Genomic DNA, 24,573 nt, shown 5'->3' with positions numbered 1-24,573 from the left:
CATAGTTCTCAGGGCCAAAGTGGAACAAGTTTGTCTTGGGAACAAAACGAAAAAGAGAGAACACAAAAGTAATAAAGAACAGAGTTATTATGAAGTCAAAGAATGTTTGTTTAGGACATCACTCATCTCCATCATCTGCTTGATTTAAAATTTTATTACAGAAGATGTCTAACTGCCGTAAATATTTTCCCACTAGAAACAGACACACACTGGATTTAAGTACTTTTTCTGAAATTTAATTTTAAAAATTCATTTATTCTTGCCCTTCAGCCTTTAGGGCTTCCAAGCATATCCCTAAAGGTTGTAGGAACCACAAGGAAGATTCTAAGTGAGTACAAAGAGCAGATCGTGCTCTGATCCAAGCCATGGAAGCCATCTTCATTTCAATTAATTTACTTTGCCTTTATGAACTTAAGAGTCTTTCAAGGAGGTTGACATTTCACTCATCTGAAAAAGCCTGGAATGTGACAGGGGAAAGGGAGGAGAAGTAAATCAAAGGGGTTAGCAATTTTCCAGATGCAATGTATTTTTCTTCTCTTCTTTTCCACCAGAAATTTTAGAGAGCCTTCTGACATTTTAATTCCCTGTGCAAAACCACAGTAGCAAAAAATGCTTACAGCTTCTATGTCAAAAAACAAACACACACACGTGCACTTGCACATACTCATGAAATAAATACAGATTCCAACTGCTGCTCCTTTAACTGAAAATATTTCTTTGAGTGTATTTATTAGATGTTTGTGTGTACAGTTTAATTGACAATTTTAGTTTAAAAGCAACAGCGGGTTTTGTAACTTTCTTTTTCTCTTGTGTGTGATAATTAATTGCTGAGTCCGTGCTGGCTTTTTCATTAAAAAGATGGCATTTATACAAACTGTTCTTGTGACTGTATTTTAAATCACACCAGGATATTTCAGTTATCACCTTTAGCCACATGGTTTCAGGAAACGATGCCCGAATATTTCATGCAAATGCTGGTCATTTCCGAAGAGTCCTTTTTTCACGGAGTGGAAATTCACCAAAACACGTAGAGGTAAAAAAATCTTCAAGGCCTGTAGATAAATTCTCAGCAACAGAGGATATGCCCATTGTGTCTTGGAGCCAGAGAGGGAGAAACGCCAGTTAACTCCCCCAAACACCCTGCTTCAATATTTACCTGACAGCTTTGGTATCTTGACATTTTCCCCAGTGCATTTCCTCCTTTTTCAGGTATTATTTTACAAGGGATTTCTTGTTATACAGAACTAACATAAATCAATCTATAACAGAGGAATTTGTTTAATACATTTATTCTTTTCAGAAGCTGCATGATCATATTTCATTGACTCGTACAATAGAAAAAAAATCTTACTACTAAAACAGTTTGTGGAGACGGGTGCATGGTAAACCTATTTAGTCTTTTCAGAGGTTCATTCTTAGATTTTAATGTTAAATAATAACAACTATTCATTTAAGCTGGTCTCACTGTATATCTTGACCTTTAGCAATTCCACACACAGCAGCTTATTGTGGTATCCTTTAAATATGAGAAATAAGAATGTTTTACTTTGCCATTAAGAGAAAAAGAAAAGAGTACTGTATGTTACATGGCCCATGAAATATTGGCAGTGTGCTCCTTGGCTTTCATTCGAAGAACTGCGATACTGGAGGACCTCCTTTCAAACTCTGGCTTTGTTTCAAATGCATGTCCATTGGTAGCCCCGGTAAGAAGAGAGTCAGTGAAAAAATTGTTGAGGGGCACATGGCTGAACTGGTTCTGGTGGTTTGAAAACCCTGTGTAACTGGAATCTGTCCGGGGCGAGTGAGAGTAAGGTGTCATACAGGAGGAAGTGTCACGTGGCAACATGCATGAAGTGACCACAGAACCACCACTTGCATTTCCTGCCCACAGATTGTTCTGAATCTGGAATATATAAAACAACAAATATTACATTTACACGTTCTCACTTTTGTTCCCTTACTTTTGTGAAACTGTATTTACGAAGTTTTGTTAGTTGTTCATTTTTCTGTTAGTTGTTCAGTTGTTTGCTCCTGTTGGGTGGTCTGTAATTTCATTCTGAGTACATCAAGCAATTACTGAAAAATAGTTATTTGAAAGATTCTTCTAGTTTGTTATACTGGAATGGATCACCAAAACCCACATATTTGACCACATAAAATACTCTCAAAACATGTCAATCTCGAGTATTCTTTTTATAGTCATGATTTTTAAAATGAAATCTGGAAGATTTAGTCATGATTCCTGACCAATTCATGTGCTTAGGAAAGTGGTTAAGAATATGGTTTTAAGTTTAAATATAGTTTTCATCTTTCTAAACAAAATTACACAATTGCGTTTGTTTTTTTAAATTCCACATCTGGACTCTTGATGTGGTAGTTTGTGCTGGAAACCAATGCTGATACGAGGCTGTTTGTTCTTCAGAGATATTTTTGATCAAACTCATTTTGGAAAATGTTCACTGTTTCATTGTTTTTCATATCCTATAGTCTTGAATACATAGCTCTGTGAAAAGGACAATTATACACATATTTTAAACATTTATTCTATGATTTATATATGATATAGTGAGGTTGCAGCAGAAGTATGACATGTAGAACAGATTTAGAATTCTAAAACTTGACTATTACCCAATAATGAAAGCACAATTGAGAAAAATATGCAAGTATTAGCAAAAATATCATATGAATATAAATAAAGTACTAGATAACATCTTATATAAGATTGAAAACTGGGTTATCATTTGTGCCCAAGAAATTCACATCTCATCTCATTAAATCTCTACAGGAAACATTTCAGTGCAATATTATCAGCAAATACAAATTTCTCTAAAGTTACTCTAAAGTTAGCATGTAAAAGAAACATTAAGTAGAATTTGTATACTATGAATTTTAAATAGGAGGTATATTAAACTAGCTACTTAAAGAAGGGCAAAACAAAAGTGATCACATGCATGACTGAGAAGCACAGAGAAAATCCTGATAAACGGCAGGAGCTGGGAAAAAAGGAAAATGTTGCTTGGTATAGCATGGCAGAGAGACGCAGCCTTAGAAAACGAAATTTAAAAATTATATGCCTTATACAGTATTATTACAATAGATTTAGACTAGAACACAACAACAATATATATGTTTATCCCATCTGACTTTCTGTTCTCTTTTAAAATCATAATTAGAATGGAATCATCAATTATTTCCACACATATACAAGAACTGTTTTCTCATATTTATTTTTACATAGAAATTTCAGTCTGCTACATATAGCCTCTGCTATAGTCTTACAACACCCAAGCTGAAGCCATATATTTTAAGACAACTTATTTTCAATTAATAGCCAAAAATATGTTGATGAAACTTCTAGATTACACTGTAGAGATGTTACTCTGTCACTTAGAAAGGATCACAACCAGTTCTAAACTGAACAACAAATATTATCCCTTAGGTGGTGCTTCAGTGGTTGGCAAGATGCTCATTTTAGTATTGTTTAATAGTTCTTTATATAAATATTTTCTAAGCTGCTTTAAATATGTCAAATCTGTGAGAGATACCTATAGACATCTAGCTAGCTATCTAGCTAGCTGTCCATCACGATTTGCATACATTATCAATCCTTAAATCGTCATGGGCTATGCTGTTTTAATTTTGGCTCATTCTAGTATATGTCTCCCACTTTAGCCAAAGTATGATGATTGGTGCCAGTGACTGCTGAGTTATGTATCTCAAACCAACAGGAGGGGCTGTTAATGTCATTAGTCTGTCAAACTAGCTCTTCTAACTTGATCTGGGTGATTTTCCTCTGACATTCAATCAAACATTGTGCTACACTGCAAAAACCACAGTCATATGTCTGACAAAAGGGCTTTCAGGAAATGAAAGTGAACTTGCTTGCTTACTTTTGAAAAAATAAATGCAAGGCAAGATAGTGGTAGAGAAAGATTATTTACATTTTATGTTTGTTAAAGGATCCCTCAACTTATACACAGTGTTGCTAGAATTTATTATTAAAATCATCTACTTGTATTCCAAATGCATAGAAATATATTTAACAACTCAGTCAAAAAGAAAAAATAAGGAGAGTAAAAGCAAGGAAGGAAATCTATGAATTTAAATTTAAAATATTTTTCCCCTGAAAGAATTAACAGTAATCTATGTATAAAATGAAAAGAAATTCTCCACTTTCCACGACATGAGCAAATATTGTTATTTTGATCAAAACTTCTTACCTGAACATGATCAAGCAAGTTAAGTGAGTTATTTTTCATGAAATACAACATATAGAAATGTCTTCTGAACAGAACAGATTAATAAAGCAATTTACAAACAGCAATACTTTAGTTGGACTTGAGGGGATACCCAAATATTCTCATGGGTAGTGATGCTGTCACATGCTTTTACTGCTCTGCCCTGTTTCCATGATCTCTATCACCCCTCTCTTCCCAGCCTTTCTTTGATTTTCAAATTTCTGGCATGTTTTCATTAGACTTTGGGGACCTAGTTGGTTTCTATATTAAAGTTAGATGCAAATCATAAAAAATAATATCCCCAGTGAACTGAGGTTTTGCTTCCTCTGAAGCATTCCCTCTGGATGTTTAAAACATCTGATGATGACGATCAAGATCACGCTCATGATAGCTAACAGTTATCAATTAATTACCATGTGTCAAGCATTATGTTAAAAGCATGATGAAGACTTCTAATCGTTTTGACATCGGAAAAGGTATGTGCTTTTACTATCCCCATTTCGTAAAAGGTACAACCATAGAACAAAGAGTTTAAGAATCTCACCCAAGATGGCATAACTGCAATGGTAGAGGTCAAATCTGAACCCAAGAAATCTTATAAATGCTACAATGACATAAAAACTAGTCTTATGAGTTGAAATTGTTATTTACTTATTAATAACCCTAAGTTTTTGGTTGTTCATAGACTCCACTTTCTGAAAGCAAAATTCCCAATGATCGCTCACAACCGTTTTCTCATCCCCAGGCCTAACACAGCATATGAAAAACCCTTTATATACATTTATTAAATAATGGAAAAATCTCTAAGAATATGAAATTTGGACTGATCCATCTTGCAGATGTAATCAAAGCTTTATGGACAATTTATGCTAATATATCTAAATTTTTTTTCATGATTTGAATGCTAGAATCACCATACTACACAATCTTAACAGAAATCATGAAAATTACAAAGCTGGACCCTGTTGACTATATTTCCCTAGGCAGCTTTTTGGGTTTTTTTTTCTGTTAAACACTTACTATCCACCACAGATGCATCTTCCTGGAGATTCTGATTCATTAAGCAGGGGGTGTGGATGAGGGGATTTGTACTAAAATAATGGCAATAGTAATACACACAAGCAATTCCTAAAATCACCTAGGATCAGGAAACGCTATTGAAGTCCAGCTTCTTTCCAAATGCAAAAAACCCTTGTACATTTTCAATTACGTTCGATTCCTGTGATAAGAAGCTCACCCTGTTTAAAAAACATTCCATTCCCTTTTGGAGAGCTCTGTAAAAAAGTGACTGTTATCTTTCTCTATCTATCTCTTCTATGTCTGTCCCTTAAAATGATACAGAATAAGTAGCATCCTTCTTACATGGGAAAACCTTCAAATATCATCAGGTGACTATTATACAATCACAAGTCTCTTTCCTCTAAGGATTCCTCATATGACATGATTTCCAGACGGTATCATTCCAGTCACGTTCCTCTGGATATGCTAGAGGTTGTCAACACCCTTCACCCTTATTAACAACCAGCACTGACAACAGAATATAATCTAGATGTCGTCTGATCACCGTAGGGATAACCCAGCAGGTATCATCTTTGTTCTAGATCATCTACTTCTGTTAATATTTGAAGGCGATACTTGATTGAACAACAAAGTCGTTTGAGCTTGTGGTTTAATAAATCTACTGCTGTCCAAGTGGGCTCGTTCTATGCCTCCTCCATCCCTCCACAAATCCTATTCTTGTAAGTGATCATTTTAAAATGATGCGCTAGAATCGACACATATTGTCTAAAACTGCGTATATATTTGTCAACAGAGAAGTCATACAAAAATCTTACTCTCTGACTTATTAAAAATACTGTATTTGCTGTTACATTTTGGAATGAAAGAATGCACTTTTTTCTAAATAAGATCACTACTTTTCTTTTTTTTTAGACTAGTTTTAGACTAGTTCACTGACACCAAATAATTTTTTTGTAGGCTTCTAACTGTATAATATTCAAGGGCTTTACAACCAGGAACAGCATTACTGAATCATGTCCACATCCTTTTTTCACGTGTGCTTAAAAAAAAAAAGAAAAGAAAAATGAGAAAAAAAGACTGCTTGCCTTTCCATTTTTTCTTCTTTGTGTTTAAAAGGAGTGGATAATCTAAAAATATTCAATGTTTTAATGCGGTTCACAGCATTTTTTAAAGTTCTGATGGTATGTTCAAAGCACTGTCCAGGGAACTTAGCCAACTACTTCCCATTAGCATGAATGGAAGTTCAGCTGACTTAGAACTCTCCACTTTGAACGTTTGCCCCTTAATGTTTTTCTAATCACGTAAAAACTTAATTATTCCATAACTTTGAATTTTGGAGGAAAGTTGATTTTTTTGTCTCTTTCCAAACAAATCAAATTCATTTAACATTCACTTTCCTTTCAAGGAATTAAAAGCAATGGCTAGGAAGGAGAGGGGTGATATATAAGTATACACATATATATTAAGAGTTCTTCACTGTGGATCTATATATGTCATGAATTGAATAGGGTAAATCATGGATAGGAAATTATAAATTTCATTTACCTTCATCATGGAAACTTGATACAGACATATTCTTTATATAACCAAAACTGTAAAGAAAATTTTAGTATGCTAAATTTGGTGTATATTTCTAATATATTTGCTGATTTTATTGTAGTGGGGAATTTTTCATACTTTTAAAAAACCTTTTAATGTAAGTTTATTAGTCTTTCCCTTAGTTGTAAAGTAGCATGATGTGTAAAAAAAAGCAAATAGTTTCCTGATTTATATACTCTATATCCTACTGTTAGTGGTATTTATTGAGACACTAGCCAATGGAATTTAATCTGGATTTAATAGAAATACTGAAAAATGTGAGCATAAATGAGTAATAACTGTTCCTTAATTTTAGAGCATCTCTAAAACCAACTATTTTTCTACTAAAACAAGTTTATTTAACCTTACTCCTCTACATATACACTGCTTCTACCAGCCACCAACATCTACATGTACACACATACATAGACACACACACACATCACGATACACATATTATCCTATCCTCACACTACCCTCACATCACAGCCCCAACACTTCCCTGAGGGAGTTAAAAGGTTGCTATAAAAAGACAGAGATCAGGGATTCACAAAGAGGTATTTGTGATGATGTTATAGCAATAGCTTCTTTGCATTAAAATCTGAAAGTTGACTTTGGTTTTTCCTGTTTGACAGAATGTTTACATTTATTGACTACTCTGAATATTATTCAATACTTACTATATAGATTTATTACCACATTATCACTATATAATTTAATTTACCTGATTTCTTATATGGTCTCTTTTAAAAATGAAAACATCACTGTTTACAAAAGCAGTTCAATTTTTTAAGAGACCATTACATTCTTTATTAGCATATCTGTTCCTTTAAAATTTAGAGGGATAAAATATTAAAAGAATCATATGCTTAGTAACTTGCAGATATTTTTAGCTGTTGTCTAAACTTAGGGTCCCATTAACTTTTCTAGTAACTACATCAGTAAGCTGCTGGCAGGGAGAAGGGGTATAAGTGTTTTTCTAAATAGTGAATTTGCTACCAGTGAATAACACACACTGAGACTTTGTGCATCTGGAAAAAAAAAAAATCCCAACTTGAATTAATTACGCAGTGAAAAGATCAATCTGAGCAAGTTTAGGTACTACCTGAGATAGAAATGAGGGTATGTTTTCATCAGTGCCCTCTTATTAGTGGAATTGTAATGAAAAAAATTTAAGATAATATACAAATACTAAGATTTGGGGGGAATCAATTTACATTTCAAAAATTCCAAAAATATATGTTTTCAGCACATGGTACTATTAAGTTGAAGGGATTAGAAATTATTTATTCATCAGAAAAGGACCACATGTTAAGTATTCATTGCTACTTTGAGTTCTTAAATAAAATTTCACCTTAGAAATGTATACAGGGATTTGAAACAAGAAAGAATGCCTTTTCTGTTAAAAAAAAATCACTATTAGATATAATAGTCATATGAGATTAATGAACTGAGAAGAAAACTGCTATATAGAAAAAATAAAAGTATATATCTCATTAGTGCAAAAATTAAAAGCACTAAGTCTCATGAGAAATGTTAATGTCTGAAAATTTTAAGAATGATACCATATAAAGGTATTTAAATTTTGTATTATTCGAATAATATTTGAAATATGCTCCAAGTCAAAGACAGAGGAAGCATTAAGAACATTTCTCGTTTCCTTTAGTGTTGAATGTGTTCTCAAATTTTGTATTAATTGTGATCATTTTTAAAAAAAGATTCATAGAAAATCTCACCCTACATGCCTTAAAATGAAACTTTCCAAATCAACTCACTTAAGGAGAGAATAAAATCAAAGCACCTAGCATTTGCTATTTTTTTAATAATTATCTAGCAACAATTATCATATGAAGTATTTTCCAACTATTTGTCACCTTATTTTTCATGTATTTTAATACATGCATGGTAACTATTGCTGATTCATTTTTAATGACAATTCATCTATTAAAAATTTACAATTATAAGAAACAAAAATTATAATATAAATTAAGTTTTCTTTGTGAATTATTAACTTAAAATGTAAATCAAATATGCAAACACTTGAAGTATTTACACAGTATATTTTTAATCTTAGAGAGTCCCACATGGTGTCATGTACGAGACTTGAATTTATTCTTAAAATCCCGAGTAAAGTTATCAATTATATTCATCTTGTATTTGTGTTAACTATAATTTGAATTTTATTTTTGTGATTTTTAATTCAACTGTGCATTTGCACAAAAAATTTTTCCTATTTAACGCTCCATAATTTAAAAGAAAAAAGAAAACCCACAGACACATGTGGCCTAATAAATATGGCACACATAAAATTCTGGATTAAAGTATATCCTGAGGTTCACACTAACAATAATGGTTTGAACTGTAGGTTTTAATCCACAAGTCTGTTCTCATAGACTTCTCAGACTTTGATGCTTAATTTCCCCCCTGGTTCTTCTCTATTCTCCTATAAGGTAGTTTTTATATGTATGAGCAACATTGGCACTTCTCAATAATTTATTTTCATATTTATTACTTATTTTGGTAACCTACTCAATTTATTGATTTATTCTTTCCTCTTAAAATATAAAATATGTATGACAAATTCAGTTAAATACAATGCTTTAACAGTGGTCACTTATTAAAAGCAAAAAAAAAACAAAAACAAAAACAAACAGCTAAGTTATTACGACTATGTAAAGTCTTTAAGTCACATTAAATTTGAATATTACATTAAAAAGATAAATCTTTCATAGTCAACAACATGAATGCACTTTACTTTTTTTGGAGGATATTCTTTACCTCTTTAAAGAACCTGTACTTTCAACAAAATAAAAGAATTATTCACTGTCTGTGTCTAGCTGCACCTTTACCTGATACTAACAAAATCTACCTCCTACTACACGTAACTTAGTTTTAACATACACATATATGTGAAATAGTCTTTATATGTGTTTATATAAAATATATATGCATATATTTAATTAAATTAGCAACTTTATCCATTGTAAAAATTATATTAATTTGAATAAATTATGTCCTTCTATAATATTAAATATTTGTGCTTATAATCAGTGAGAAATTGTACAATACCACTATGACCTGCTGACCTGATGCTGTTAACATTTTTGTCCCTCCATTCATCATGAGGGAAGTTTTATTGTATCACAATATATGACCATCTTATTGGTTGTTGGACAGCTATGAGACTGTTCATTACACAATGCATCAAGTATAGCTATATTATTAACATTTTTTAAAGACCTTGGGATCTTTGTTTACTTCAAATATCTGGGAAAAATAGAAATAATAGTGATAAAAATGTGATACTTTTTCTAAAGGTAAAAACTGCTCCAGAAAAAAAACAAAAAACAAACCTGCTCCAGATACCTTTAAATCACTAAACCACGGTGGTGAAAGAAAACAAGTTTCATATTCCTTATTTAGATTAAGCAAAGGTAAACATTAAGATTAGGACAGATACTTGTGAGAGAAGAAAGTAGGGTGCACAATATCTTCAAATCACTATTTTACAGAAACTTTAACATTTCCTTTTATTGTATAATAACAATGTTTGAAGTACATTTGTTAAACTAGAAATATTATACAGCTTTCATCTGTTTTTTTAAATTACTCCAGTTACTACAAATTATCTATAACTTGAATCCAACTCTTGGTATGTTCAAACTCCAAGTGGCATATATTTATAAAGTCATCAATTAAACAACAGAAAGCAAAAATACTGCATGGGTCTTTTAGTGCATTTGGAATATATAGATTTAATTATGATTCTCAATATATACTAAGTAAAACCTCATTGAAAATTTTGGTGGGAAAATCTTTAACGCTTTTTTCGAAATTTTTGATGAAAATTTTTCTTCATGAGAAAATAATTTTGGTGGATTAAGAATATACTCAAAATTTCCCAAAGCTACCATATTTGTTCATCCTAATTTAAAGAAGAAAGTGTATTTAACTGAATTTGATCTTTCTCTAGATCCCCAAATAGTAAATATACTCACAGATTGGATGAGCTTAAATGCTACAACACAAGGGAAAATTCAAACCACTTAGCTACCTCTCTACTGCAGAAAAAAATTAATAATGATTAATGGCTATCATAGAACCATGACTATTGAGCACTCATTATGTACTAGGCAATATCCTAAGAACTCTGCATAAACTATTTTGTTTAATCCTCACGAATAACATATGAACTTGTATCACCATTTTATAAATGAAGAGAAACGTTCCTAGAGGTTAATTTATTTGCCAAAGGTCTAAAAATCTATTAAGTGGCAGAGCCAGGATTTGAATCCACAACTCCCTAATTGTGCAGCCTACAGTCATACATGAATCCATGACCCATCCCAAATCTCAGGATTTAGCTGCAAAGACTGTTTAGAAATCACTCTAATCCTCTCCATAACAGAAAAAGTATCATCATCATCATCATCACCATCATCATCATCATCATCTACACTACTAAGACCACCAACTCTAGCACCAACAATACCTCAATCTTACAAATAAAGACTCTGAAGATCAAGGAAGTCCGGAGACTTACCCAAAGTTACTCAGCTAGTAAATGATAAAGTTAGTGTACTTTTAATCCAAACTAAACCTAATGGCATGAAATTAGCTCTTCTTTAAGAATGAAGGCTGCTATAATCTCCTAGAAAATGTTTATAACTTAACAGAAAATATTTTATTCACTAAAATTAATTATTTTAAAAATGCTTTGGTTTTGGGCTTCCCTGGTGGCACAGTGGTTGAAAGTCTGCCTGCCGATGCAGGGGACACGGGTTTGTGTCCCGGTCCGGGAAGATCCCACATGCCGCAGAGCGGCTGTGCCAGTGAGCCATGGCAGCTGAGCCTGCGCGTCCAGAGCCTGTGCTCCGCAATGGGAGAGGCCACAATAGTGAGAGGCCCGCGTACCGGGAAAAAAAAAAATGCTTTGGTTTTGATAAATTAGAAACAAGTTAGAATCTAATGTTGATAGATATGTGCTTGCTTCTTAAACTCAAGGACAAAATTATGTAGGTCTCTAATTGGTTTGGTTTTCTGGGTCTAGTTTGCATCAAGAAGTGTTTGCAGAATTTGTAATATCTAGTTTGTAATCTGTCCACAAAGCAGGAGATTTTGTCTGGATCATTTGTATAACCTCTGTGCCTAAAACAATACCTGGCATATATTTGTTTGATAAAATGCAAACAACTCTGCAAGAAAAACAAATTAAGCTGCAAGGGGTCTACAAAATCTTTCTAGTCTATTCTTTTCAAAGAGGAAAAGTTAATTGCTTAAGACCACAGAGCTGGTTAATATCAGAGATTCAGAAACCATCTGTTTTATTAAAAATAGACTAGTTTTTGTTTTATAATGTACTCCTGAACAGTGAAGTGAACCAGTACTTTTTTTCACATCTATTCAGTGTATACATAATTTGCTTAATACTGTGGTGATACAAATGTGAATAAGAACTGAATCATCTTTTAAATACTTTACATTCTAAATGTGTGGGAGACATTTTACACAATCCACCACAATGTCAATGAGAAAGTGATGCGCTGATTGAGGGAAAATTGAGAGGAGGCTTCATGGAAGAAATATGGTTTAGGTGAAGGGAAGGGAATTCAGGATAGAGGGAAACAGACTTAGCACAAGCAAGGAGACTCTTTTCTAAAATATCATGTGTTGGAGAATATCAAGTAATTTAATTTAGCTATACAGTGTTGACAAATAGCAACTGATATTGTGACCCAAAATAGAGCTTTAAAAACTAACAGCTTTTCACTACATCAAAATATACTGCCTTTAGAGTACATTACTACTGACATCACAGCACTCACTTATTTGTTTGTTTGCTATCACATATGATGAGTAAGTTTAAGAAAAAGAATATCTTAAACAGTCTAAGAAGTATCTACATTTTTAAAATGTTTTATATTATTATTTTACAAATTTAAAAAATGAAAGCATTTTTCCTTACCAAAGTAATGCGATGCTTTAGGGTCAAAATTGAACTATTTCAACACCGTATTGGATTAGGGAGACTCCAACATAATGTTGCATAAAAAGCCTGGGACTCCTAAACTCAAGAAACTTGGGCTCAAATTCAATGAGTTAATGGCTATAAGAAGGAAGCCTGGCTTAAAATAAGCCCTCAACTGGTAGTTACTATTTTTACTGTTACAGCTGTTGTTACTATAGTGTAATGAAGACCAGTGGAAACAGTATTTAGAACATTTTAGAAAATATTAATTACTATTCACAAATAAACATTATATGTTATATACATATACCTTTATGCTAGGTAAGATTATGATACACAGGCTTATTTTTATGAGCAGGCTTAAGGAGATCATTTTGTAAACCATTTCTGGTTTTGATGTATTTCTGTGTATGCTTTTGTTTCCCTGCCAAATTGCTAATTCTTTATTTCTGTCCTGCCGCCAACATTTTCTAGTTCCAACATTTTGTAATTAATAATTTTTTTTTCTGTAATTAGTAACAGTAACCAAATTCAGTGTCTTACTGCATTGAGTTGGTTAGGCTCTATTTCAGTTCCTATTTTTCCCATTATAAACTTCTATTTTTAAGCCACATAATAAAAAAAAAATTTCCTTAGGCTGAGTCTTGAGAGACATGATTTTTGCATAATTATTTTTTTTCAAACAAACTAAAAAATGTCAACCATATATTTTTAAGTTAAAATGGAATTTTCCCCTGACTTTATCCAATACCTACAGTGGGGAGTGGGAGATGCTTGATTTCAGAATTTTTGGTAACCAAACATTAAATGACTTACCAATACAGAAAAGTAGTGTGGATTCATCAGTACTGATTTTTATCATTGTTAATGAATTGCACTGTCAAAATAACTTCAACATATGATCTCTGCATTCCCATACTTAAATTATGAGGTGGTGTAACCAATGTATATAAGTTATGGAGAAGCCACAAGAAGAATTAGTGCAAATTCTGTTATCTGTGAGGGGAATTTTTTTTTTAATTTATCCTTTGTTGGAGTGAAAAAGACTATCAAATGTACAATTTGATTTTACCATTTCCTTTCCTGCCTGAGCTACTAGGTGACCTCATTCTGCTAATCGTTAATGTCACAAGCTATGAGGCACAATAACATAGTAGCAAGATAATTTTAGGAAAAAAGGGTGACTAGTTATATTGTTATATTAAGCTTTTGTATAGAGCTTAATTGGTCCAGGCACTATTCTACATGTTTTATGATACACTAAAGAAGAAAGGGGGGTTAGAGATAAGGCAACCAAAAGCAAGGAGCAGAAAAGTGGCAAATAGAAATGGTAACAAGGAAAGGAATGAATATTGAAATAATAAGGTGAAAAAAAGACACATCACAGTCAAGTGTTGTGGGACATATCAGTAAGACTGTTTAAAGTCCATTTGAAAAGAGTTCATAATTTGTGACTTTATTATTTCTAAAGTCACCAACAGTCAAGTAGTTCAAAATTATATGCAGTATATGCCATCTCCATTATTTTTTTAATTGTTATTTCACTGGTTGTGAGAACATTCTCTGCTCCCCTGAACTAAACTGCAATTTGAATAATGCAACTTAAGCTCCTTTGGTATTAGTTCATCATTCAATCATTCAAACATATTCCCTGGGAGAGACAGTCTATTGTGGGAGTTAGGATCTTGCCCTTGAGAGCTAGACTGGCTCTGCTCAAATCTGGGTTCACTACTCACTAATGAAAGTGAGTAAATACCTCACCTCTCTGTGCCTCAGTTTCCTCATAAGAAAAATGGGAATAATCAACAACACCTACTACATAAGGTTGTGGTAAGGATTAAATGAGTTAATATATGGAACCTAGTTAGAACAGTGCCTGACAGTAAGGGCTACAGTCGTGTTAACAGCTGGGAAAATAGCAGTGCCTGATCTCACGGCACTTACAGCCTAGAGGACAAACATCCTCACAGCACTTTGTTTAGAACTCAACTAGGACACTCAAAATATTTGGTGAATAAAATTTCATTAGCCCTGTGATGTTAAGTAACCAGGAGTATATACATGCTTTTAAAATAGGAGAAAATACAAAGGAGCTACTTTAAGAGAAAATTTTTAAAGTGAAAGAAACAAGATCCTCCTTAAGGTAGGTACGGGCATTTATTCAAAAGGTACCCATAATGTTGGTCTTCTGGCAAACTGCAGTGGCAAGGCTTAGCTGTAACAGTCTTTTATAGACTAAGGAACCATTTGTGTGATCACAGACCAATTTTTTTTACCTCATCTGGGTCTGGTTTCCTGACTTCTAAAATGAAGGAATTGAACTAGGTGATCTCTAAGGCTCTTGTTTGCATATAATATTACATTAATAAATTTGGTGGATTTATCTGGAGGAATGAAGTTCTCAAAATAGGGTTTTAAAAAATCATGAAAGGCACAAGAACAAAAAGATAGCATGAAATTAAAGGACTGAATTCATGCTCACAGGGTATGAATTTACAGTTAAAGAAAACGAATACCCTTAAGTTTGGGGCTGAGATGATTTGTTTACTGGACTATCAAGGTATTCTACCAGCATATATGTTACATATTTGTTTTCAAAGTAGTCTGTTACAACGCATATCATTAAACAATCAGGAATGAAATAACAGATGGTTTAAAAGTTCCTTATGATACACATGTCCTTTATCATGTATCAAATACAATTTTGAATATTATAATTCAGTATTAGGAAAAAGTAATACCCAATTAGAAAGACAAAATTTATTTATGTGAATTACAAAGTATGAAAAAAAACCCTCTCTAAATTAAAAGGAAAAATTATAGGAAAAAGAATTTCTAAATATTCTTTGAAATGAGATGAGAGCTCCCATTATAAAAGAAGTCTTTCTTAACATGATACATTCAAAAAATTATGTCCAGTACTAATTCTATATATGTTTTATGTCACAAAGGGCTAAATGTTTCCTTGAAACAATGAGCAAATTCAAAGCTGAAAAGACAACATAGTTTTAAGTGGAACTTAAAACTGAAAAAAAGATGGTTTTCAGTGAAACTGAAGGTGTCACAGGCCACATGTGACACCAGGTTATGGTATGGTTCATAAAACAACAGCCACAGAGATAGCATGCCAAGCAATGCTTTATGTATTTTAAAAGTTAACAAAGGGAGTGAGTAGAGAAATTAAAAGACATACTACTGAATGATGCTACTTAAGTTGTTTCAATGTATACCAAAGAAGAGACCCTGAAATATTTTTAAATGAATGGTTCTAGAAAAATAAATTAAAATAAATAAATAAATATTTTAGTAAAATAAAAATCTAACAAACATGGAAAAATTCTTTTGGAGATTAAAATTTTCATTCTTGGCTATTAGATATAATAAAGCTTATACTAGCCCTTTTAAGAATATACAAACCACACCTATGCCTCTCAGTGTTCTGTGCAGTTTACCATACCTGTGGATAGCTGTCAGTCCTTGGCAAAACTGATATGTCATAGGTGGCAGCAAAGTGGCTTTTAGCTTGCTGGATTTGGCCATAACGTTCTCTTTTTCTCCACTTGGCCCTTCGATTTTGAAACCAAACCTAATTTTTTAAAAAAGTAGAATTTTAGGCAAGGAATAGTTGATAATGCAAATATGATGTTCAAAGACTTCAAATTAGAAAGGTAAACCAGGTCAACATAATTACTAAAAAGGGAACTTTTTTATATTAGAAAAGGATCCACAAATTTTACTTTCTATTTTACCCTGACAAGTGCCATGTCCATGAGGCAATATAATTTAATACAAAGAGACAAGACATTTTCAAAAATTTATTTAATACATCTGAGCCTGTTTTTTCATTTACAGAAAATAAAAAAGAATTAGATTATATGACCGTGAAGATTCCTTGTATCTTCAAATTATCACAGATAATAATCCCTCTCTCAGAGAATGCTGCAAGTCTGGAAGACATTCATAACTTTTTAGTTTGAGGCTATGTATACAACATTAACCCAGCCAATCTATAACCAAATAATATCTGGGTCTGTCAAAACAATTGGCTCTTCTGGGTTGTACCCAGACTTAGAAAAACTTAGAAAAATGTAAACATAAAGATTATATCTAAAACATATGGCATCAGCAGAAATATCATGATTATTTAGAAACAAAAACCATTAGGATTATATATTATATTGATTATGATAAAGACTTTGGGTAAAATGGTATCATCTGAAGCTGAACTATGGTTTTAAAATATACAAATTGTTTATTATGTAAATGACACCACTTACTTATTTTCTCTTATAGAAAATGCTCATAAAATCTTCAAAATCATTTATCCAATTTAAAAGACTTACGGGTAATGTAAATTAAAAAAGAAACAGAGCAGGTATAATCAACTGTCAAGAAAGCCTGTGAGTTAGTACGGCCTCTACAGGGTCACTAAACTGCCTTCCAAATCTCTCTAATTAATTGCATAGATGAAATATCCATTATAACACCTATCTCCCTCAGAGGGTTAAATATTAACTAATTCACACTTGTAGCTTTCCAGAATCATCATTTTAATATTTTAAGGTATTAAAGCTCTCTTTAATACAGCTCTCTATACAGAAAATTATATTCAATATGTATAATTTGATATTCAATATGTATAATTTACATAAGCAGCTTTCAGGAAGCTCTTTAGTCTTTACAGAACTATATTCAGAATATGAAATACTTAGGAAAGAAGCTGGAAATGAAGTATAAAAATGCAAATTGTAAAAAGCCTTTCATTAAACTTTATTTGAAATTTTTACTCTTTTTCATATTCAATTCTAATCTTTTATATCTTTACCTTCACACTTATGGAGACATATTAATACTCAGTTTGGTGCGTAAGCATGTATTGTAAATTTAAGATGGCACTTTGAAGAGTTTTCAGCAATTAAAAGAAGGCAAAGACAGCTACCTGTTCAGATGGTTTCTTAGAACACTGCTGGGAAGTGTGTATTATCCACTATGTTCAGGGCTTAAGACAACATCAACAACAAAGCAAAACAGAACACACTTTCTTGCTCTCTCCACAGCAGGAGCATACTGAGGGAATTTAGTAATGAGGGCTTTTCTACTGAGAAAAAGACCTTGACAGTCTCCTTAAAATGGGTGCCAATTACCACTCTGATGTGAAAAGCAGAAAAGAGAACCATCTGAGTAAATTAGGTTCAGGCTGGCTCTCTATGCATGTTCTTAGACAAAAATTAATCAGAACTTGCTGAAATGATAAGGGGAAAACATGCTTTGTGCACAGCTGATCACTGTGTGTGTGTAAACACATTTTTCTATGGTTACAAGTATAACTAATTTACATATATGAACACAAGACCAAAAAACACACATGTGGGGGGCTTGTGTTAACACTTGACAGTTCTAAAATTCTTCCTTAGCGTTGACTTTCTATACATTTACTTCCTGAACTAAGATAAAGTAACCATTTGTCTCCGCAAACTAAAGCAAAAATCTGCTGCTTGGTATTCCTGCACCACCAGATGTTGTCTTTACTGATGTATAAGGGCCTTACAATGGCTCAATCTTCAGGAGGAATACTATTACTCCACTCAGAAAAAATTTTTTATTTATTTCTCTATTCTAGTGGTTTATGGGAATTTCAAAATTCAAATTATTTTATTTGGAGTAGTAAAAACACACACAAAGAAAAAGGTTATTCTCCTGAATTATTGTTACTTAGGAACTAATAAAATATAGTTTCAAATATCAAGGCTAGTAAAAATAAAATACACTTAGGAGGTAGAATTTTACCCAGTATTTTAAAATTTTTTTCAAATTATTAAGAAATTTAGTATATTGAATCATCCAATTTTATAATTTGAATATAACATAGATATAATTTAACTGAATTTATATATTTAAAAATTACTTTAAGATTATTATTCCTATTGCCTCTGCAAAAATCATATAAATTATCTAGATTTTTAAAATTATAATGGAAGGGCATGTACTGGCAATTCCTGGGGCGAGAAAATTGTAGATGAACTATATGATCTTTCTTTAATTATGTATAGTGAAAATAGTTTATGGTATACATAACAACTGGGAGTTTGTGAGACTGCTTCATTTTTCCTTGTTTTATTATAACCCCAACCTCAGTAAAATTATAGACGTATGGACCACTATACAAATAAGTTACCAATATAGGGTATCTAACCCCAAAAGAACTTCAACGGCTGATAAAATAGAAAAATAAAATACATGGATTACTAGATTGAATAGCTATGACTAGTTTTTTGTCCTTTAAAAATCACTTTTTGAAATCAGAAATTTGTTCATATTCTGTTCTTTTAAAATAATCATTAGTTTTTATGCCTATGTAATAATTCAAGTGTTCTTTTCTTTTATACTTGTGTGCGAGCTGTCAAATCCTTTGCAAGTAAAAAGTAACTTTAGTAGACTTACATGCTACACTTACATACTACACCGTTCTACATCTTCAGTAGGAGAATCGGTTTCTTCCTTTGTAGTAAAACACAACTATGGATCAAACCCTATCCCCCCTCCAACTCCGCCTTCCAAACACACACACACGCAAGCCTTCATTTGGCTCCTACCTGGACCCTGGCCTCAGTCAGCTCAGTCCTCAGAGCAAGCTGTTCTCTGACGTATACATCCGGGTAATGGGTTTTCTGAAAGACCTTTTCCAGCTCCTCCAGCTGCAAGCTGGTAAAGGTGGTTCTGTGTCTCCGCTTCTTACTGCTGGATACGTTGCTGTCACATTTATCCCCAAGTTCATCCAGTTCTCCCTTCTCTGGCATCCCTTTCACGGGAGACATCCGGAGACTGTTACAGTTGTCCATAGCTCTATTTAGTTCGGTGTGAAGAGGCTGTCCTTCTACTTTAGTGATCCCATAGTTCACTGTACCCAAAGGGGGAAAACAACAGTTCTCAGGATTGCAAAACATGGATGAAGGACTTAAGTTGAAGTAATTTAGAGCATCAGACAAGCGGTCCATTATGATTTATTGTGCCAGTATTAATTTGATCATCACATTATTAATTCACTTTGGGCAGGTTTAGAATCATCTAAAAATGTGTACATGGAACTCATATAATTTGTCAAAACACACAGTTCTATTTTCCAGGATTAATGTAATGTGTATGCACATAATTTATAATCAAATTAAAAGATCCTCTAGTTCAAAAAAATCTAAGTGAGCCAAATTTAATATGTCTTATTTATTCACAGCAGACAAAAGTAAGCTACTTACATGGTTCAAAGAGGATATTTCAATTTTAAATACTATCCGTAAACCAAAATCCAAACTCTTTTCAAAAGTTATGTTTCTCCTCCACACAAAACCTATGGACTATAGATTTAAGATATGGTATTGTTTCCTACTGTATTTCCAATATTTCAACTGTATATCATATCTGCATTTACATTTTTTATTTCAAAAAGCGACCTACTAAGTTAAAAAATGAATTTTCCATCAGTTTCTGTGTGTGTTTCCTACAGAAAATAATAAGATTTAGGTAGACTTCTTTAGCTTAAAAACTCATTTGTAGTTCTTTCTAAATTTGTCAAATTTATGCTTAACTCATGAAACATGTTTTAAGACAGAAAGCTTTACTCTTCCCTCTAGTAAAGCACGGAAATTAAAACATCTATTAAAAGATTACAAAGGATGTCATCTGGCATTCTGTTTAGGGGTGCTTTAATTTTAGTGATTTCCTCCAGATTTGAGTGCATGCTTGGCAGTATGATATAAAATGAAAATATATGGTGCCACACACACACACAAATGTAATGGAGGCACATAATGCCACGGGAAGCATTTTTCTTAAGTCAGCCCTGCCACAACAATGATTTCCAATGAATTGTTATACTTTTTTCGTTTCTATCTTAAAATTCTCTCATGATGTATTTTTACAACTGCTTTAATCATCATACAAATGTATTAAACTCTAGTACCTAGGTAACTTAAATACGGAAGAGTATTTAGGCAAAAAAAGATGTGAGGTAAAACTAAACAGAAAGAAGAGCCTGGACATTAACAAACAATACGGTTTTGTCTCCGCGGGCAGAGTTAAATGGGGAACTGCGGTAATTAGGGATGGGGGAGGGGAAGCAGGCGTGAGGGTAAGGGCATCTCAGGAGAAAGACTTCCTAAATTTAGCGGACTGCTTGTTGCCTACATTTATCTTACTTAATACTTTCCTATTAAAATCCCTCCTAATAGTATGATGTTCTTTAAAAAGTTGATAAAGTATCAAAAATCACCTATTTCTCTTATTTTTGGAATCCCGACAATTTAAATAAAAATTATGATTGAGTCGTATCCAGCTGTCAACAGAGGACATTTCAGAACCATTTTTTAAAAATCCTGTCCATAGAAATAACTTTATGTATACTCTATAAATTTCAAAATAAAAATATTACAATGTGAAATACAGCCAGAAAGCCAAAACTTCAGTGTATTAAAATAATTTTTTTTTGCGTCTTCCTAAATAAATGACTGAGATTTAACTGATTTTCTCTATTGTTTGCGCCTTTATTTTTTATTTAACCTTGCAAGTCAAAAGTTACTTGCAACGTTGAACAAAATAAGTAAAATATACGAGGTCGTTTTTTAAGCTTATTGCGTACTAGGTATTTAGAAAAGGAGCTTCTATGAGCCGGTGCCTTGCCAGATTTTGAACTACCATTAGAATAGGGGGCGGCAGGCTTGCTGTAAATATTTCACACTTATTTCGTTTGTTATTTTAAAACAACCCGCTCCTTACAGCTTAACCGTTGAATATATACAATGATAAGGAAAAGTCCTCTTGGAATTGTAAACTTGCTTTAGCTGTCGCGATCTAAAAAAAATAGGTTTGTATTGGGTTACAAGATAGAAAAGATAGATGGTTTGTTTTGATAACATTTTGACTTTGAGATACTTGGCCATCCAAAGTTAAAGATTTCATCCAGAAGCATTCCGAAAGTCTTCTGAGGTGACTTCTACGTGGAGTCAGAAAAATAGACAACGCAGAATTCGGGAGTGAGTGATTATATTGAAGATTCTTTGCCCGAAGCTATTTCAAGTGATTTGGCGTTTAACAAAAATGTATGTTGTTGTATCGCAAACCCAAAGAAGTAGAAATCACAGATCCCCACAAGCTAATCTAGTAACCCTCTAACTTCACAAAGAAAAATATCGTTGCGTCTTGAAAAGTAAAAAACATTTTTCACCTAAGTTTTCTTATTCGTGACGGTAGTGACGTCCTCTAACGAGCTGTGATGGATTTCAGCTCCTCCTGCCTGGGCAGCTCGGCGGGCTCGCAGAGGAAGCGCGCTGTCTTGACTCAATTACGCTCTATTTAGCGCCCTATCAGTTTACGGCGGGGTCCTGGATAGAGGGACTCCAGGACCCGTGGAGGACAGCAAAAGGAGAACCGCGCGGAAGTAACCGGGTGCGGGTTCCTTCCTTGGGTCTGCAGCAACCAAAACTCCGCTTCCTAAAATAAGCAGCGTTCCACTGCCTTCCTCCGCCCTCCAGCTCTCTCGCTCCCCCTCCCTCCCTCCCTCCCTTCCTTCCTCCCTTCCTTCCTTTTTTCCTTCCTTCTTCCTTCCTTTCCTCACTCCCTGCCCCGACCACTCCCCGCACTCCGGATTTGCGGGTGGGCTTCCGCGACCCCGGCTGGAGCAGTGGACTCACCGCTGCCGTCCTGACAGGGCGAGGTCCTCTCCAGGCGCACGTGATGCTCGGCGCGGGGCAGGGGCCCGAAGGCCTGCACGCATTTGCCCGCCGACGCTTTGCTGTAAAAGGACTCATTGTCCAGCGTCTCCATAACGTGCTCCAACGCGCCTCCTGCGCCCATGTAAAAGTTACTGTTTTTACTCGGTGGGCTCTTGAGGGCAAACTTCTCGCTCAGAAACTCCATAATCCTGGAAAGCTGTCTCGGAGCTACTGGAGCTCGGAGGCTGGAGCGCGCTGGGGGAGGGAGCGAGGGGGCGGGAGGAGGGAGGGCCAGAGAGGAGCGAAGGGGAAGCAGGCGCTGCGGCGCGGGGAGCTGCCCGGCTCCGAGCCCTTTAAGACGTCCCGGCTGGAAAGGGGGCACCCGAAGTTGCTTTTATATCTTGAAACTCAGCTGGGCTCCTCGGGCAACCTCCCAGTTCTAATGAATATGAAAATAGGCAGGCGACTAACTCCACCCCGGACTCCCCTCCGCCCCCACCCCACCCCCATCTTCCCCCACTTACCCGGGAAGGGCGCGTCCAGGCCTAGGTTAGACAGACAGCTCCATTTCAGACAAATGCCATCAGGGATGAGGCCACGACACCCAGAAACATTGCCGTCGCGACAGTGGACTGGCATTTCGGAAGAGCTCGGTGAGATCGCAAAGCAGTTAACCCTCCACTCCCCGCTCTCTGCGCCCTCCCGGGCCGCCCGCCCGGCACCCGGTCCCCACCCCACCCCCACGCCGGCCACTCAGTACCAGAAAGATTTAGAGGCGTCTTACGAACTTGAAAGGAAGTACTGCTCTAAAGGGCTTTTACTTCATCCGTAAATCGTTTATGTGGAAGATCCACATTGATCCGAAGCCCAAGAAGCCGGGTACGTTGGCAGCTATTAACTGGGATGGCCGTGGTAGAGGGGCCGCTTCTCCTTCCAATCCCGAGGAGCTCGGCGTCCGGGGGCTCTCGGCGCTCACGAACTCGTGGCCTTTTCTTTCTTTCTGGAATGCGGTGGCGTGTGGATGTGGTGGCAATGGGAGAGGAAAGCCGAGCAAGAGGCACTGAAAACATTATACCGATACCAACCTGATTTCCCCACCCTTCTTCCACCCCTCCCCTTGGTCCACAATTTTATCATTAGATCCAGATTATTTTAAGAAACCCCGATAGGAAAAGTACCTCCTAAGGGCCCCTAGTATAGGCCAGAGAGAGGTTCGTTACACAAAGGGGTTTAAGTACGAGGAAGGCCTTCAGGGTGGTTTTCAAAAGATTATTATTTTACTCTGTCGAGTTTGAAAAGCGCGTTCGGGGAGCGACGGGCGCGCGCGGAGCTGGGCCAGGACCCCGGTCCCAGCCCGAGGGGATGGTGGGAGGCTGGGGAGCTGGCCGCTCCCTGAGGGCAGGCAGCACTGCGGAGTTGAAAGCCCCTCTGTGAGGCTTCGGGACTGCCTTTGGTTTCGGAGGAGCCCGCCGCGTCGGAGGGAAAAGCGTTCAGCGCCTTGGGCAAGGAAAGGCCGCCATTAGCAACAGGCCTCTTAAACTGGCAAATAGGGTGAAAACTCCCACAAGTTGGGGACTACGGGTTGCGCCCTCCAAGGGAGGCCTCTACCCGACGGCCTTTTTCGCACAGGCCCTTGCAGCGCCCGTCGCGTCTCCCCAGGACAGCCGGGCAGTCACCCCGCGGCCTTGGGCACGCGGGGCAGCCCCGACGCAGGGGTGGCGAGGCCAAGCCCAATTCTGGCGAGCCTCCGGATGGGCTCGGGAATTTCCACTTTCTTCGGGGTGTTGGCTGTCCTAGGACTCACTGGGAGACCCTCTTCGAGGCCAGCATGGGCCGCAGCCGGGGAAGAATTGTGGAGCGCTGCGCACCTCAGAGCGGCGCTTCAGCACTGCCCAAGAAGCGGGGCCGGTCCTAAACCCAGATCCGGCCGGGTGGGACCCGAGCAGGCGCCCCGGAGCAGCAGCCTCCATTCTCCCAAGACGCTTCTCCCGAGCAGGGGCACAAGCTCGATTCACGTGGCGCCGCGCTCTGCACGGCCTTGAGCGCGCACTCAGGTTCTCGCGAGTTG

The 24,573-nt window shown here is 35.6% G+C and overlaps 1 protein-coding gene across 1 annotated transcript; it reads right to left on the bottom strand.

Moving 5' to 3' along the window:
• Nucleotides 1-1,273: 1,273 nt before the first annotated feature.
• On the bottom strand, nt 1,274-22,937 carry ALX1 (ALX homeobox 1). The gene is made up of 4 exons (XM_004280608.3): nt 22,485-22,937; nt 19,398-19,702; nt 16,262-16,390; nt 1,274-1,903 (listed from the first exon to the last, which is right to left on the bottom strand). Exons 1-4 carry the CDS (start codon nt 22,708-22,710, stop codon nt 1,583-1,585), a joined length of 981 nt encoding a protein of 326 aa, XP_004280656.1. The 5' UTR covers nt 22,711-22,937; the 3' UTR covers nt 1,274-1,582.
• Between the last annotated feature and the right edge of the window lie 1,636 nt (nt 22,938-24,573).

Source organism: Orcinus orca, chromosome 11 (genome assembly GCF_937001465.1).
Source record: "Orcinus orca chromosome 11, mOrcOrc1.1, whole genome shotgun sequence".
NCBI lineage: Eukaryota > Metazoa > Chordata > Mammalia > Artiodactyla > Delphinidae > Orcinus > Orcinus orca.
This window is presented reverse-complemented; position numbering and strand designations above follow the sequence as displayed.

What these genes read in the sequence shown, in the direction of transcription:
- ALX1 (XM_004280608.3), bottom strand. Translation starts at nt 22,710, where the DNA reads ATGGAGTTTCTGAGCGAGAAGTTTGCCCTCAAGAGCCCACCGAGTAAA. An exon ending in GCCCTGTCAGGACGGCAGCG is followed by an intron (nt 19,703 to 22,484) that starts GTGAGTCCACTG and finishes CTTTGGGTACAG; the next exon opens with TGAACTATGGGATCACTAAA. An exon ending in GGACTGACAGCTATCCACAG is followed by an intron (nt 1,904 to 16,261) that starts GTATGGTAAACT and finishes TATATATTCCAG; the next exon opens with ATTCAGAACAATCTGTGGGC.